We start from the raw sequence: 16,589 nt of genomic DNA on the forward strand, positions 1-16,589 counted from the left end.
ACATAGAGGCTGAGAAATAAATGGCGACAACAAACCCTTCAGACACGTAATTATTCATTTTCAAAGAAACTGTCAATATCGCTTCAGTTTATTCTTTTAGTTGTGTTAGACCTAAAAATAAATGTAACTAAAGTCATTGTTTGTGCTATTTTAAAATGGGGATATTTAAGCTTTCCCAGAATCTATGCAAACTCACTGCAAACAATCATTCTTGTTTTCAGTGCTGAAGACTGTGTGGAAATGATTCCAATGTCCTACCCAGCTTTACTTGCCTAGAATTTGTCTTGTGTGAGACTGTTTACAGTTTCTAGTGTGAAAAATGCCAGAGCTGACTGCAGTTGTTCTCCACTAGAGCTCTTGGCTGACATTGGAAACAGATGGAGCTTTAATCAACCACAAAGCAGTTTTTACCAGCAAGCTCATTTACGCAGAGTAATTCAAATGGGCAGCACAGCAGCACGGCACACGCATCATACAAACAAACTGGTTCAGTTCAGATTTACAGTATGTCTTAATGTTAGACCAGACAGAGACCAAACAGACTGGATTCTGGTTGGCCATGTGGTCTAGAAAGTTTTTAAAGTGCATGCCAAGTGAGCCTCATCATCATTATGCACACATTAATAGGGCGATAGGCAGGTCAAAAGGCATCTGGACGCCTGGCTTAAAGCTACTACTGTGTTTTGTCTCAGCAGCAGCCTGAGCAGAACAGTGACTTGGTTGCTTTAAACCCTTCTCTAACAGCATTTTAATGACCGTGCTAACGTGTAATTCAATTCTGCTTTTCAGTCAAATAAAGTTAAATTTGAAACCAGATGCTTTTTGACTAAACACATCAGACTTATTTTGGGCATGCTAGACATAAAATTTGTTAATGTGAAATTTGAACAAAGGGTCTTTCTGTAAGGCTGGAGAGGTGGCAGGTTATATTTATGTTTCGTGCAGAGTTAGACGAGCTACAGTAAGAAGAATCTAACAACAGTTGGACTCTAAATGAGACATAGCCAAGATTTCTACAAAAGATGCTATGTTTTTTGTAATGTTTGCGTGCATGCTTGTCATTCTTTCTGTCTGTAAACACGATAGCTTGAAGGTTTTGAACAAATTCTGATAAAATCTTGTATGAGTGTAAAACGGGATCATTTAAAATTTGGCTTTCAACAAAGAAAACAAATTGAATATATACAAAATATGACAATATTCCCTTACTGCTCAGAGAGCGAGCTGCCCTGGCGAAGGTTTGTGCTCTTGGAGTGCTTCTTCTTCTATCATAAGTTTGATGTTCCAGCGCCTCTAAAACTCATGACAGCACATCTTGTTTGTAATAATTCCAAAGTGTAAGATTAACCGTTTCCATTTATATGAAGGGTTTGTGTTGGTTTGTTTCCTGGCTAACAGTAGCATGTTCCTGACATCACTTTTGACTGACAAGACACTGAAGATCACTACTCTCCATGCTGCTGTTCATTTAATGGTCCAAGTTTAAATGGCTCAAAGGCTACTGGTTACTGGAGGTGAAAAGAATCCATCAAAGATCAGAAAATACAGAATCTTTCTAAAGAAAAATAAACAAACAGTTCCTGCGTCTTTCTGCTTCTATCATTTTTTGATACCTTTCCGTAAAACGCCGCTGCCCACACTGAAGCACACGTATGAGCAGTGTGTAGTCAATTTCTGGGAACTGGAGTTGATATTTCAAAACAGAGCAAGCTGACATCTGAACTCCAAGTATTTTACTCTCAGATTTGTGTACACGAAAGTACTGTTGGTCAGACATGATGAAGAGCAGAGACCCTCCAGTGAAGGCAAGTAAGTGGTGCAACAGATTGAAAGCACACAATGGAAGGGTCAGAGCAGTCGTTTTTACAGTGTTTACAGTGAAGACTTTGTCCACATTTTCAGTCCCGATTTGTTTAAAATGATGACAGCACATGCTATATTTAACAGGAAATCTAATCCATTAGTCGTATTTGTTAAATAAACACCAAGAGCCACACACAGAAATGTGTCTTTCCACAGTAGTCCAGGGTTGTTATTGAAGGTTAAGGAGGATGTGATAAGCAGTGCCCTAAAAAAAAGGCTCTGTCTAAATGAGGGGAAATGAAGCTGAAAACCTCAGATGTGTACTTACGTTTTCCATTTTAACCGCTCACTGAGTGACAGATTCAAGCCAAGTCACGGATAAAAGGGCTCAGAGCTGAATTTAAAACACTTCAGTAGCCCTTCAATTTTGATCCAAAGCCTGTTTTCCTGTCCCGTTTCCATTTTAGCCCTGAGTTCACACGGGTACAGCTAATGGGACATGCATGGTTAAACAAGTTCTAGTGAGGCTTCTGTGTGAAGATGATTGTTAAGTTAAAGATTTCAGCAAATTTGAAATACTTTGGCAAATGATTGCTGCAGAATATTTTCATACTCAAAACAAACCCTTACAGTGTGTAAAGCTTCACCACTAGATGTCTGTAGATTAGTCAACTGAGTTCCGTTTTCTTGTCCCTCTCAATTCAAGTTCATAATCATAGTTAAAGCTGCTACGGCACTAGCGTGTTTTTGTTAGCTGAAAGAGATGAAAGAGATCAAAAACAGTAAATATACACATTGTTCCCCATAATGGCCGAGGCTGCTCAGCATGTTTCTGCTACTTTAGACAGAAGCTAGACAGACCCCACAGTTTATCCCTGTCTGTGGGCTGTTAGCCCACCGCTTACCTCAGCTGTCAGTGACAGTGAGAAGCATCCACATTTATTTAGTCTGGTATAAAACTATGGTAAACGACTTCTCCTCTGAACAATGACAGCAATACTGCAGTGAGTTGTTGAGGATATGCTGAACTTTGCCTGTCAGTAAGGCTGCTGTTTGTGTTGCTGTTAGTGAAACACTGCTACTCTGACAGTGAATCAACTCTCATATGATGTGCGAATAATCAACTATTAATCAGAGGGAAAGTGTTAGCTGGCAACATTAGCTAGAATAATGTTCGTTTAGACCAGCGGCCATGGACCGTTTGGTACCGGGCCGCGAGAGTTGAGGCTCGCGTGTGAAATTCATGGTTTTCAGGATTTTTATCGATTTTTAGTGGGGTTTTTTTGGGTTTTTTTATCGTTTTTATCGTTAACTCTGTTTCCCTGGGTCTTCTCCCGTGTGTTATGAATAATTCTTCTTCTTTTTTTGGTACCGGTACTGATTTATTATGTTGTATTTATCCACGACACCTTAAAGGCAGGCCTGTAAAAATATTGTCGCACATAAACACGGTCCGTGGCGCAAAAAAGGTTGGGGACCGCAGGTTTAGACAGCTCTTGTCAGCTACCCAAAGACGGGAGAGTCGTGTGTCTTACCTGCTGATAATAATTAGCTGTGACTATATTGACAAGAAATAAGCATGTTTATTTTATGCAAACTTTTTTCACGTGTTAGAGCCCTGACTTCAGTTCAGGAGATGACTCTTGAGGTGAGGAGGAAGAGCGTGACATTTTATTAAGAGGCAGCATTACTTTCTTCACATTTTTGTTTCTGTGGTGAGGGGGACTTAATCTCTGACTATAAAACACAGGTACGATGCTTCATATCTCAAGTCTGAAGGTGCAGGCATGAAGTGAAATGTCCCTCCACCGCAGGCGGCCACATACGTAAAACACAGTTGGAAAGGAGAGGTGCTTCCACCCACTGCTTTCAAATATGGTGGTTTCCACAAACCACTTCCCTATTCCTGTGTATTTTTAATGGATACATTATAGGTTCATCAGAAAGCAACAATTTGTTGGAAGATATAAACACACACACTAATCTTTGTATCCTGATGAACACGATACATTTTTCTCCATTTAATAATTGCATAAAATTACTGACTGCAGGTGTGGGTACTGATCAGTCTTCTGCAGAAGATCTGACACCTTAAGTTGGGAATTGCCCCACCGTGCACCCCCACCCCACTGCTGATGCTGAACTCACAACAAGACTTGTGCTTGTACAGCAGGATGGTTGAGAGGAAGTGAGACGGGCACAGATTTGCACTTGGACTGATTTTAATGGATTTTTTCGATTACAGTAAATGATGAGCTGTGATGTGGGAGTACAGTGGGTTGCACAAATGGCGTGTGTGTTGTCACACAGATAAAACCCAAAGGAGTTCTGACATGTCTCAACCTCTTGTTTAAAAACATACAAAGCTCTTTATCAAGCATAATTCTCAGAGATGTTCCTGTAAAAACATTCAGCCGTTTCTACACAGACCTCAACTGGAGTCACTGCTGGGAACATCTTCACTTGTGTATACCAGACCCTCCCACGTTTACTAGCAAATATCTGGAGCTCCTCCTCTCTTAGTAACAGTTCATTTATATCAAAGTTTTGGCCAAACAAAAAGGACATGCAGCATTTTTTGTTCACCTTCTAGTTTGAGTAAAACAATTGTTCTGCATGGGAAAAAGAAATCTCTGTCCAAAACTGTGAGAGCCACTATCACTTCTAACATTTGGTCAGTAGGTGGCAGCTGAGCCTCAGATTGCAGATGATCGTGTGGAGTCTTTACCTTGCCACCTAAAGTGCCCTGAGGTAGATGACTTACGTTGTGAATTGGAAGTGCATATAAAGTAATCTAAAAATCTGCACATTGATACCATGAATCAACCTGAAGACACAGTTTCATAGCCAGGTTATTCAGAAAAGTGTCTGTTTGACATTGTTCCAGCAGTAACTCGTGCTTCATCAATTTTAACTGAGCAGGACTTTGCCTGATTAAAGCCTTCGAAAAATCCTAATTCTAACAAAGCACAGAACAAACATGAAAACAAAGTAAAACCAGCCTAAAAGTCAGCCTCCCCAAGAACAAGCTTCCCTGACAGGCGAATGTCACTGAGCTGAGGTCCCACATGTTGGAAACTCGGGTCTTTCATCCCAAATTTGACTCCTCCACCCTCAAGGATGCCATCTGAAGACATTTCACTTCTTTGGATGCTATTAAAGAGAACAGAAGATAGAGGGGGGAATTAAAATAATTTAATAAATACATAAATAAAATGTACAATCCACATCCAGCTTCTCTTTTTTTTCCCTAAGAATAAAAAGGTCACTCTCTGATGAGCTTAGACGGGATACCAAAATGACTGCGATAAAGACAAGACCAGATTAGATTAATATAGGCCAAAGACAAAACCAGTCACTAATCCAAACCCAGGATCTTACAGAAATATCACCATAAACTACATCACTAACTGACCAACTGATGTCCACAGCCAACTTTTCCTGATAAAACTCAACTGGAAATGAACCCGTCTACCCCCATCTGACCTGCCATCCTATCTAATTAAATGTTTCACAAATCAGAGGTGCCTTTTCCTGGGACCACAGACAGTCATTAGAGAGATTTGTCTCCATTTAATATCCATTTTCTTCAGATGGGCAGCAGAAGGACGCAGCACCATTATCTGAATGCTGAGGACAGGAGGTACAGAGTGCCATGTAGGGTACAGCTAAACGAGGTCGTAACAAGATTTTAGGAAATTCAAATGCACTGCTGATGACAGCGTAGTTAGAGGATGGGAATTAGCGGTGAATCATCCCGAACCAGTGCGCTAGAGCTCGGAGTTTTAATGCAGCAGAATCATGGCCAATTTGGGTGACCGTAAATCAGAACGAGTTGTTGGTGTTTAGTTTTGCATCCATTCATAAAATACACCAGAACTCACATCCCTAAACTATCCACGCCAACCAGAACAACGATGAATCAGAGAAAAGCACATTTAATAAACTCTCAGCCACCGTGCCAGGCCAGAGACAGTCAGAGAGGTGGACGAAAACGTCAGACGTCGACACCAGCTGCCAGAGGACGAGATGCGATAAAGATGCAGATGTCTGGACACAGTCTGCCAAGTCTGAGAGCGATGCACTACAGTGCTGCACTGCAGTGAGACAGCTTAAAACTGAGTAATGAACTTGAAAATGAATTCTGGGAACACGGCAATGTTTCTGCTGAACCAACGAAGAAGTTAAAAATAACATTTGCACTGTATATACTGAGAAACAGCAAATATCCATTTGAGGAGAGGGTATCCAGAAAAAAGTGAACATTTTATTCACTAAAGCACTAGCTTGACCAACAGGTAAAGTTAACCTTCTCAGGAAGTCAACTCAAGTCTCCCGTAAACTTGATGCCACCACAACACAGAAAGAAAACAAAAACTTAATGTCTGATACTTACAGCAGCAGCCAGTGCCTGATCCAGGTCTTCAATGATGTTGGCTTCATCTTCCAGGCCAACGGAGAGCCGGATCAGGGTGTCGCTGATGCCCAGCACATTCCTCTCATTTTCTGGCACTGATGCATGGGTCATAATCGCCCTGAACGGTATGATAGAGAAGGATTACACATGAGCAGAAAAACATGCTGAGATTCTAATGGAGAGCATAGACAGTGACTTTATAATGGACATAAAGTGTTGCAATTACACTCAACAAAAATATAAACGCAACACCTTTGTTACTGCTCCCATTCCCCATGGGATGGACGTAGAGACCTAAAATTCATTCCAGATACACAATATAACCATCCCTCCCAAACAGTGGTCACAAATCAGTCCAAATGTGTGGTAGTGGGCACATCTGCTATATTGAGATAATCCATCCCACCTCACAGGTGTGCCACATCAGGATGCTGATCTGACATCATGAGTAGTGCACAGGTGTACCTCAGACTGCCCACAACAAAAGGCCACCCTGGAATGTGCAGTTTTGTCTCACAGCAAAATGCCACAGATGCCACAAGCAATGAGGGAGCGTGCAATTGGCATGCTGACAGCAGGAATGTCAACCAAGGTCAAGGTCAAGGCTCTTTATTTGTCACATGCATAGTTATACAAGTATAACACACAGTGAAATGTGCACACTACATTGACATAGTCCTATCCACTTCAATACACCATAATTCACATACCCAGTTCCTTCCATAATCAACTGATAGCCGTTTCACGAGCGATATTTAATGGACCTAGCACATAAACACCCGAGCAGCGAGCGAGCCTCATACACAATACCCGATCAAAGCACACCCTCACTCTAGTTATAACCCTTATCAAACCATAGACCACCTACAAAGTGACTAATTACCTAAATCCAAGTACAGCCACTAACGACTATCATCACTCTCATTAAATCAACTGATCACACACCGGATGAGTCACTCGTAGACCTATCAAGCTACTCACATACCTATACTAAGACCAAGCTGCATTAGGCACACCCATTTGAGAGCTACTATGTCACTACTAACTATACCAAAACAATCATCCTCTATGAGCGACTACCACTCAATAACTTGATCTAATGAAAACCACGTCATCTGGACACCACTCACTATACTATGCGTCTATGCCCGCACGTCCTCACTATTACTCGGTGAGCATCCATTTAGAGACTGAACTCACTCTCATCATGCACACTCATAGTCCGCCAGCTCATTAATCAAGACTTTGTGTGGCGCAACAATGTCCATCTATACATCTCAGATGGCGAGCTCTATTGGAGTACATACTCACACCTGGTGATGAGAGGTGCTTGCGACACTCATACTATAACACCGTACACACACCTATATACTATACACCGTACACTACACCTATATACTATACACCTATATACTATACACCATACACTACATCTATATACTATACACCATACACTACATCTATATACTATACACCATACACTACACCAATACTATACACCTATATACTATACACCTATATACTATACACCATACACTACATCTATATACTATACACCTTATACTACATCCATATACTATACACCTATATACTATACACCTTATACTACATCCATATACTATACACCTATATACTATACACCGTACACTACATCTATATACTATACACCATACACTACATCTATATACTATACACCTTATACTACATCCATATACTATACACCTATATACTATACACCATACACTACATCTATATACTATACACCTTACACTACACCTATATACTATACACCTATATACTATACACCATACACTACATCTATATACTATACACCTTATACTACATCCATATACTATACATCCATATACTATACACCTATATACTATACACCGTACACTACATCTATATCACTATCACCAGCTTCTGCAGCTCCATCAACAAACATTTGGGCACACTCTGAGGAGGGGGCATTGGCTTACAGATGAACGAGAGTGTTGTTAAAACAGCGCTATTATTATTTTTTCTGTTAACTGCTTCTATTAACTTACTCATCCTTGTAAAAACGATCGCCGATGGGCTCAGCCTATCAGCGATATTGGATATATTCGTGCAATTTCCCATATCTACACTGCATATGAGTGTAGATTTGTGACCGGCGTATACGACAGCGTGTACCAGTTCCCACGAATATCCAACAACCTCGCACAGCCATTGAAGTGGAGTGGACCAACATTCCACAGGCCACAATTGACAATCTGATAGACTCCATGCGACGATGTGTTGCACTGCATGAGGCAAATGGTGGTCACACCAGATACTGACCGGTTCTGGGTCCCCAGACCCCCAATAGCGCAAAAAACTGCACATTCCAGGGTGGCCTTTTGTTGTGGGCAGTCTGAGGTACACCTGTGCACTACTCATGATGTCAGATCAGCATCCTGATGTGGCACACCTGTGAGGTGGGATGGATTATCTCAATATAGCAGATGTGCCCACTACCACACATTTGGACTGATTTGTGACCACTGTTTGGGAGGGATGGTTATATTGTGTATCTGGAATGAATTTTAGGTCTCTACGTCCATCCCATGGGGAATGGGAGCAGTAACAAAGGTGTTGCGTTTATATTTTTGTTGAGTGTAGTTTGAGGGAGTCTGATAGGGCTCATCTATTGGTCTCTGCTGCCCCCTTGTGGTGGTCTGTGTTAAACTGCAGCAAGCTTACAGTAAACCATTTACAGAAGAGTGTACTTTTAACACTACCAAGAATAAAAACACTACAGTGACACTTACGGGTGTTCTGCCAAACTTTCGTACCCACCGAGGCTTTCTGCAATCGCAAACATCTGAAATAAGACCACAAAGGACATGAAGATGAAGTGAAGCACGGCGCGTAATGTGTACAGGCGAGCACAAAAGTTTCAAGGGAATTACAAAAAATGAAAAAGAGAATTAGTAACCCACAACGGAAACAAGCCAAAGCAGCACTCTTCGCTGTTATTTGTGGTCTGGATCATTTTCAGACATTAACAGTGAGCTTACATAGGCCTTTCATACACACAGTGAAGTCCACAATCTGTTCTTCTTGGATCATGCTGCTTCACAATGGTCCACTTGTAACAAATACTATAATAAAACTGGTCAAATTAACATGAAAACAATGTTTTTCCAGTGTGAAAAAAAATGTGATGAATTTGGCAGCAAGTATAAACTGATGTCACATGTTAATTATGGCTATTATAATGTAGCGAAATATTATCAACTTGGAAAGTTTGTAATGTGTCTTGTAGAAAAACAGCGTTTGAAAATGTCACTGTGTCTGTGTGCATGTGTGTCCGGTCAGTGCAGGCATCTGATCCTGATACAGACTCTATGCAGTCCTATGAAAAACTAAGTACACCCCATGACTCAGTAGGTATAGAACCTTTAGAAGCAACAACTTGAAGTAATCATCTTGTGCAAAATAATCGTTTGCACACAAAATTGCAGTTGGATTTCTGAAACAGTCCCACTGGCCTATTTTGTTCTTACCACAGTGCGTATGTTCATCGTTCATGACCAACAGTCTTGTTTAATCTTCATACAATTTGCAACCTATCTGCACACTACCCCGTCCACATTTCTCTATATAAGGAAGTAGGTTTACCTCTAGGTGCAGCTGAGAAAGCTGTGAAAGGCAAGAAATAAGAAGAAAGTCAAATTATAGTGTCTGAGGTCCAAACAGGAAGCCAGAAGGGATAGTAGCTCGACTAAACCATTTCTTTGTAATCCCTACAAACACAGTAAGGGTGCATTTAGTTTTTCACAGCACTACATCTCATAGTTTTCCTAAATCCCAGCAACCTGCTTATTAAATGCAAAATCAAACAGGCCAGAATTAATAAAAACTTTGAGCCAAATTACTTTGAGGTTATTGAGGAAGGTAGTAGCATGCTCAAGTTTCCCTTTAATGTTGAAGGCAATCATCCCTGGACACCCAGTACACTGTCTCTTCATCACTTCGTACTGGGGGTGAGACGGCAGGCCTGTGTCAAAAGAGGGAAGACATATCTCAAAATTTCAAATTTAATTTTAAAGAAAAAGTTGGTAACGTAGAACTTAATTTAAATAAGAAAACTGACTAAATTATATTTTATAGGCAAAAGCTGTAAATAATTGGCAAAAACAGCACAATAAGATGAACGTTAGTTATTTACCCATGAACACCAAAGTAAGTTGGAGGGAAAATGCTGATTAATCAGTTTGCTTAGTTAAAAATTAGCACAGAGGAGGGGCAAAAAATTTTATGGATGAGACACATTCAGTTGGCTACTTTCAATAGAAAATTATGTATTTATTAGAGATGGCACGATACCACTTTTTTATGTCCAATACCGATATCATAAATTTGGATATCTGCCGATACCGATATGAATCCGATATAGTGTGTTTTTTAAATAACTGTTTTTTTAATATCTTGCTGCTTTTTGTATAAGTTCATACTCAAGTTAAAAAAACAAAACACTAAAGCTATTCTGTTATACCTGTATGCAAAAAATACACTGCACCCAAAATATTTCATAGTTCAGCAATACTGATCAATCTAATAAACTTAAACCTACTCCATCCTCCCTATTCTGGTATTTTAAAGAGTAAGCAACCTAACTAATAGGGTTCTAAAACTCCCAGCAAAAAAAAAAAAAATAAAAAATAGGGAACCACCCCCACCCTCCACCTCATGATGCTTAATTGACGTAATCAACTTTAATTTGATGCAGTGTGAAAAAAATGCACAGAAATCAATTATTTTTCAAGAAATATTAAATAGATTCAACATCTTTCTTCAACAGAATTGCAGACTGCACAGATGGTACCTTCCCAAAGGAAAAAGTACTACAGCTTACTAGGGTATATTAGACTTAATAGTTATACTATTAGACTTCTATACATTTTACATCAGATTAAAACTTTGGGTGTAAGATTCAGATAATTATTTATTAAAAGCTAGACATTTTAAATGAGAATAAGAAAGAAAAGTATGTCTTTGTGCCCCCTTTTCCCTGTTAATGCCCTATCGGCCCCCCTGGCTAAACTTTGCTAGATCCGCCCCTGCACAGTTACCAGCCGTCAGCTACGTAGAAAACGATCCTGGTGTAGAAAGTAATATTAAATAAATTCTAACAACAGCTTATCAAGCTTAAACGTGCTGCTGTTGTTCAGCCGCTGGTTTCCTCTTTCTGGCGCAAAGTGGGCCAAAAACAAACAAGAGAGACGGACTCGCGACAGAAAAGCCGATCAGCTGATCATTGATCAGTTTCATGATTGAAGTAGCAGCAGGAGAGGGAGGGAGAGAGAAGAGGCAGTCGCTCCATATATCGGTTGTTAAGCTTAACGCGGGAATGCTTTACAAACATTCAGAGATGAACTTACACACTTGCTTTACTTCTCTCTGGGATCACTTCCTCGGAGATGAAATGCTGGTTTGGTAGCGAGGCTGCAAATACACACAGCCGCTCTATCACGTGACCACACTGCTGCGACGTGCTACGGTTATGAGCTGAGTTACGCCATGTCGCAAGTTTTGTGAGGTGCTTTTTTGATATTTAATGGATCGGATTACATTTTTTATTTCTCTCCGATATCCGATCCAGTAATTTACGTCAGTATCGGACCGATACCGATACGTAATATCGGATCGGTCCATCTCTAGTATCTATTTATTTACTTATTATGTAGAAATAGAGGGCAACACATTACCAAGGCAGGGAGTGCGTTTTGCTAGAAAACCACAAAAAAAAAAAAAAAAAAAAAAAAAAGCGTGCCACGGGTCACCGCTCAGCAACGTGAACTCAAGTGACCAACAGTGACAATGGTTTAAAGAACAATGGTTCTTTGGATCAATGTTGTCGACTAAATAACTGGCAAACAAAGCATAAAGAGATGAAACCAGGAAAGGTCAGACTTTTATAGTTTAACTGTAAGACCACCAGAGTTGTGAAAAAAAAAAAAGAGTGTTTCAATGGGGAAGGTCACCATTGGTCAGTGTGAACTCAAATGACCTAAAAAGACAATGTACAACAAACTGTGCAACTTGGGTTTTGCAGGCTCCTCCAAAAAAGCTTAAAGCTACATCAGCAAGAGTTTCCTTGTAAAGATTGAGATTGGAGATAATGACGGGCATGTTTTGACAAGTCTGTGGTATGTGTGATTTTAAAATGTTTACAGCAAATCACCTGGGTAGAGGACGCGCTCCACCCTCGGATCAGCCTCCAGAAACTTGGCAACAGCCAGGGTGTTCTTAAAGTGCCGCTCCATCCTCAGGTGAAGGGTCTTCAATCCACGGTTACACAGGAAACAGTCAAAAGGAGACGGCACACTACCCAGTGCTGACGCGGAGGCGGGATCACATGAAGAAAAGGAAAATCCAAAGAGGTTACAAACAAAGCCTCCCAAAATCCAGATCAACAAATACTTTCCTACTGAAGAGAATTTAAACTGGTCAGAACTTGAGCCTCCAAATACAATGTGTGGCATGGAGGCATATAAAGAGGTTTATTGTACATTTCCATAAAAAAAAAAACAACAACAAAAAAATAAATAAATTGATGCACTCTTTGTATTTAATCACCATTTTGCAGGAACTTCAGTCGCTCGTACAGATCCTCCCTGTTCATGGAGACGAGTCCCATCACCACATCGCTGTGGCCTGCCAGACAGATTATACAACAATAAAGAGAAGTCCAAAACACAGAGTTTATACTGGAGTTGACTTTGTTGCTCTTCTGTGTTTGAGCTTGTGCGTCTTTGCTATGTGATGATGGTGGGGCAAAACTAACTGGGTGAGCATCAAATTCAAACACCTTGACAAAAGTTCTAACTTCACTGGTGATCCCTGCATGTGTTTCTCTGTTTTAATCGTAGAGACAGGCAACGTGAGCATTTTAGCAATGCTTTACAATTATTATTCATTTAAGCTTAAGATCTTATTTCACCCATTTCAGACTTACTTTGGTACATCTTGGAGACATTTTAGGACTAAAGTAATTCATCCCTTCTAGCGTGCAACAGATCATGTGACTAAGATCACAAAATGTTTGCATCGACTTCTAATGCAAATGTTAGGTTAGTAAAATCGAACCTACCATTCATGTATTTGGTGGCTGAGTACATGCAGATATCAGCTCCCAAAGCCAAGGGGCGCTAAAGGTGTACAAGAGAAACAAGAGTAAATCATTTCCTGAATTATTCCAGGATGAACTGGAATTTGATTGCAGGAGGTTATCGAACTGTTGTTACACAATCAACAGCGCACAAAATGCACTGTGGGTCAAGTTTCACCTGGAAATAGGCCGACATGAAGGTGTTGTCCACGACCACCACTATGTCTTTGTTGTGCTCGTGGACTAAGTCGGAGCAGGCCTTGATGTCCACCACCTTCATCATGGGGTTGGTGGGTGTTTCAATCCACACCAGCTACGTGAGCAAAGAGATGACGTATAAGTCAAACCAAACATGGGGGCGGAGGGAGGGGTGGGTGTAACTTCCAGAAGAGAAATCACTCGAACTGCTGATTCACAATGACCGTTTCAGTTAGCTTAAAGACACGCCCTATTAAGCAACATACTAGTCAAACCAGACACTGGTACAACAGCATGTGTTTATTTTGCAGATAAAATGGAAACATCTCCTAAAAGGTGCACCCAAACACAAACAAACAAACAAACAAACAAACAAACAAACAACACATGTTCTGAAATCTTCTGAAGTGTAATTTTTGCTTTGACATACCTTAGTATTTGGCTTCAAGGCAGCCTTGAGCAATTGTGGTTTTGTGCAGTCAGCAAAAGACACATCCAGGCCGACTTCAGCTGCGATTCTTTGAAAGTAACGGTTTGTGCCTTGTGATTAAAAAAAAAAGAAAGAAAATCTCTGTTAGTATCACTAAACCACATAACGCATACATAAACTAGGAAACAAGATAACGTCTCATAGCTCACAGAGTTTGTTTTACACATTTGGCCAAGTTGCAAAGTGGTTTCTCACCTCCGTACACGTCATCCATGCTGACGATTCCATCGCCTGCCTTGAGCATGTGAGTGACCGTCACTGTGGCCGCCAGTCCTGAAGCGAGAGCAAGGCCTGCAGAGGAAAAGGTGTGAGAAGTTGTCCAGAGCAGGAATTATTTTCATCATCGTGTCAGAGAAGCCTAAAATTGGAAGGCTCTGTCATTTTTGAAGCGTTAAACATTTAGTAAAACGATGTTAAAACATGTTGTTTAAATTCACTGCTGTGAAATACGGTTGGCTGACGTACAGTACTTTGCTCCGTCCAGTGCAGCTACGGCTTTTTCAAGGCAGTTCCTGGTAGGGTTTCCACTCCGGCTGTACTCGAACCCCTACATCAACACAAGATTTTTACATTTCATCACCACGGTCAGCATTTATAATACTTGCTTGCACCTGTTCAGACAGTAAGGGGATGCAGTTATTTAGTGATCAGTGATGACTTGGTATGTGGCACTTTTGTTAAGTTTAAGTATTTAAAAACCCCACAGAAGTAGATATTTATTATTATTAATGTTATTATAAAATACTTTGTGTTGGATTATATATATGTTGCAGGTACATACAAGCTGTTGCTTCTGCCTACACCCTTTTTGTCTAAAACATAGTCGGATTTTTCCTTCTTTTTCCTTGATTTTGAAAAATACGGCTTGCTTTGAAAAGATCAGAAAGATGTAAATGAAATAAAAAAATACGTTTTTAATTTTTGGAGAAAAAAAATTACCACTTCTAATGGAGGTTAAGTGGTTTGTGTGAAGAAAGCTGACCTGAGTGCAAAAACTCTAAAAAAAAAAAAAAAAAAGTTTAACTGGTAATGCATTACATATGAGGAGAATGCAAAGTACCCATGAAGGTGATGTCCAGGTGAAAATAAGTCCAATTCATCAGCCCTCTGCGACTGTCGATATGAGGTGTTTGTCCTGATATGCTTGTGTGTGCATTATTAAATTATAACATCTCCACTTTGGTGTCGTGTTCATTGTTCAAAAGGTTTTGTGGTTTCTTTAAATGCCTAAGCTGTGCTGCCATGACCTTTTTACAGAGAAGAGGTTTTCTCCTGGCAGCCCTTGCAAATAAGAAAAAAAAAGTTTAACTGGTAATGCATTACATATGAGGAGTCTTATAACTGTGAAACATTAAGCAATGAAAACTGACACTAGTGAACTCTGCCCTCAAGAATTTCTTTCCTGTGTAATGTCCTGCCTCTTTTTGTCAGTGTAGTGCTAGAAATCTGTCATCTGTAAGCCAATCAATGCCAGAAGCAATGAGAAGGGAAAAAACGACTTTAACAATCTGAAACATGGAGAGATAATGATGTTAAAGAGGAAACAAAACAATATTTATCTAACACAGACTCCCAGTAATGGATGGCCATGAACTGGTTATCACACGCAGGGAGGAATTACAATACAAGTCAAGCTTCATCTTTCGACTGAGGGTAGTTTCTTATTTAACAGAGTGCGCAGTCAGTCGCATGCAGTGGGTTAAAAACACTTGAATTCACAGATTTTACGTTAACTTTACTTACCTAAAGAGACATTCTTATACATGCTAAAATAATACAAGACACGCCTCCATACAGAGCTAAAACATAATAATAGTATAAGAATAACCTAAAAATATACAAACACTTAGAAACCATCGGGCTTCGTATCGTCCATAACACTGGAACGAGTCTGATCCTAACCTGGCCTAAAGTAACGGGGTACTTACAGCGTGCTTTCCTGGAGAGTACTGCTTGAACGTGGTAGAAAGGGAAATCGGCGGCACTACAGCCATAGATTTCCATTGCTCCGGCTCCTGACCGACGTGTATGGCATCTGTTGCAAAGGATTTATAAGCCGTGCGGAAACCGGCGAATAAATCGCTTTGTTCTTCTTTTTTGTCCATGTTACTCATGGCAGTGCGCTCCAAAAATGACTGCTGCGGGCTGAAGATGAGTACGCATTACCCGTGCCCAGTAATGGTAAAAGACATTTAATGGAGCCGTGCGCTGCGCTTGTCTCTCGGAGCCAATCAGCGCTCGACACAAACCGCGATGTGGCGCTGATTTGCTGGGGGTTAGTGGGCGTCCAGCCCACGTCGCCATGCACGTTGTTTACGCTGTTCGTCGTGATGCAACGTTTCCTGCTTTTTAAGTCAGGGTCCGCGTCTCTTTTTCCAACACGGTGCCTACTTTTTTAACACGAATGTGCTACTGCACGTTGTTTCCTCCTGGGTTTATAATTCAGGTGTTTACCCAAAGACAGTGATTTATGTTGTTTTGTAACGCAACAGAGTCAGTTTACAATAACACTGACTTGGGGGGGAATACTCGATTTTTCAGCA

The 16,589-nt window shown here is 40.5% G+C and overlaps 1 protein-coding gene across 1 annotated transcript; it reads right to left on the reverse strand.

The window, feature by feature from the left end:
- Positions 1–4,007: 4,007 nt before the first annotated feature.
- Positions 4,008–16,258, reverse strand: LOC102303104 (cystathionine gamma-lyase). The gene is made up of 12 exons (XM_005920981.3): positions 15,975–16,258; positions 14,512–14,593; positions 14,242–14,337; positions 13,987–14,096; positions 13,537–13,671; positions 13,341–13,398; positions 12,827–12,904; positions 12,432–12,584; positions 10,123–10,244; positions 9,013–9,065; positions 6,200–6,338; positions 4,008–4,956 (listed from the first exon to the last, which is right to left on the reverse strand). Exons 1-12 carry the CDS (start codon positions 16,158–16,160, stop codon positions 4,942–4,944), a joined length of 1,227 nt encoding a protein of 408 aa, XP_005921043.1. The 5' UTR covers positions 16,161–16,258; the 3' UTR covers positions 4,008–4,941.
- Between the last annotated feature and the right edge of the window lie 331 nt (positions 16,259–16,589).

This window comes from Haplochromis burtoni, unplaced genomic scaffold (genome assembly GCF_018398535.1).
Source record: "Haplochromis burtoni strain Fernald_Lab_line unplaced genomic scaffold, NCSU_Asbu1 Contig_5, whole genome shotgun sequence".
Taxonomy (NCBI): domain Eukaryota; kingdom Metazoa; phylum Chordata; class Actinopteri; order Cichliformes; family Cichlidae; genus Haplochromis; species Haplochromis burtoni.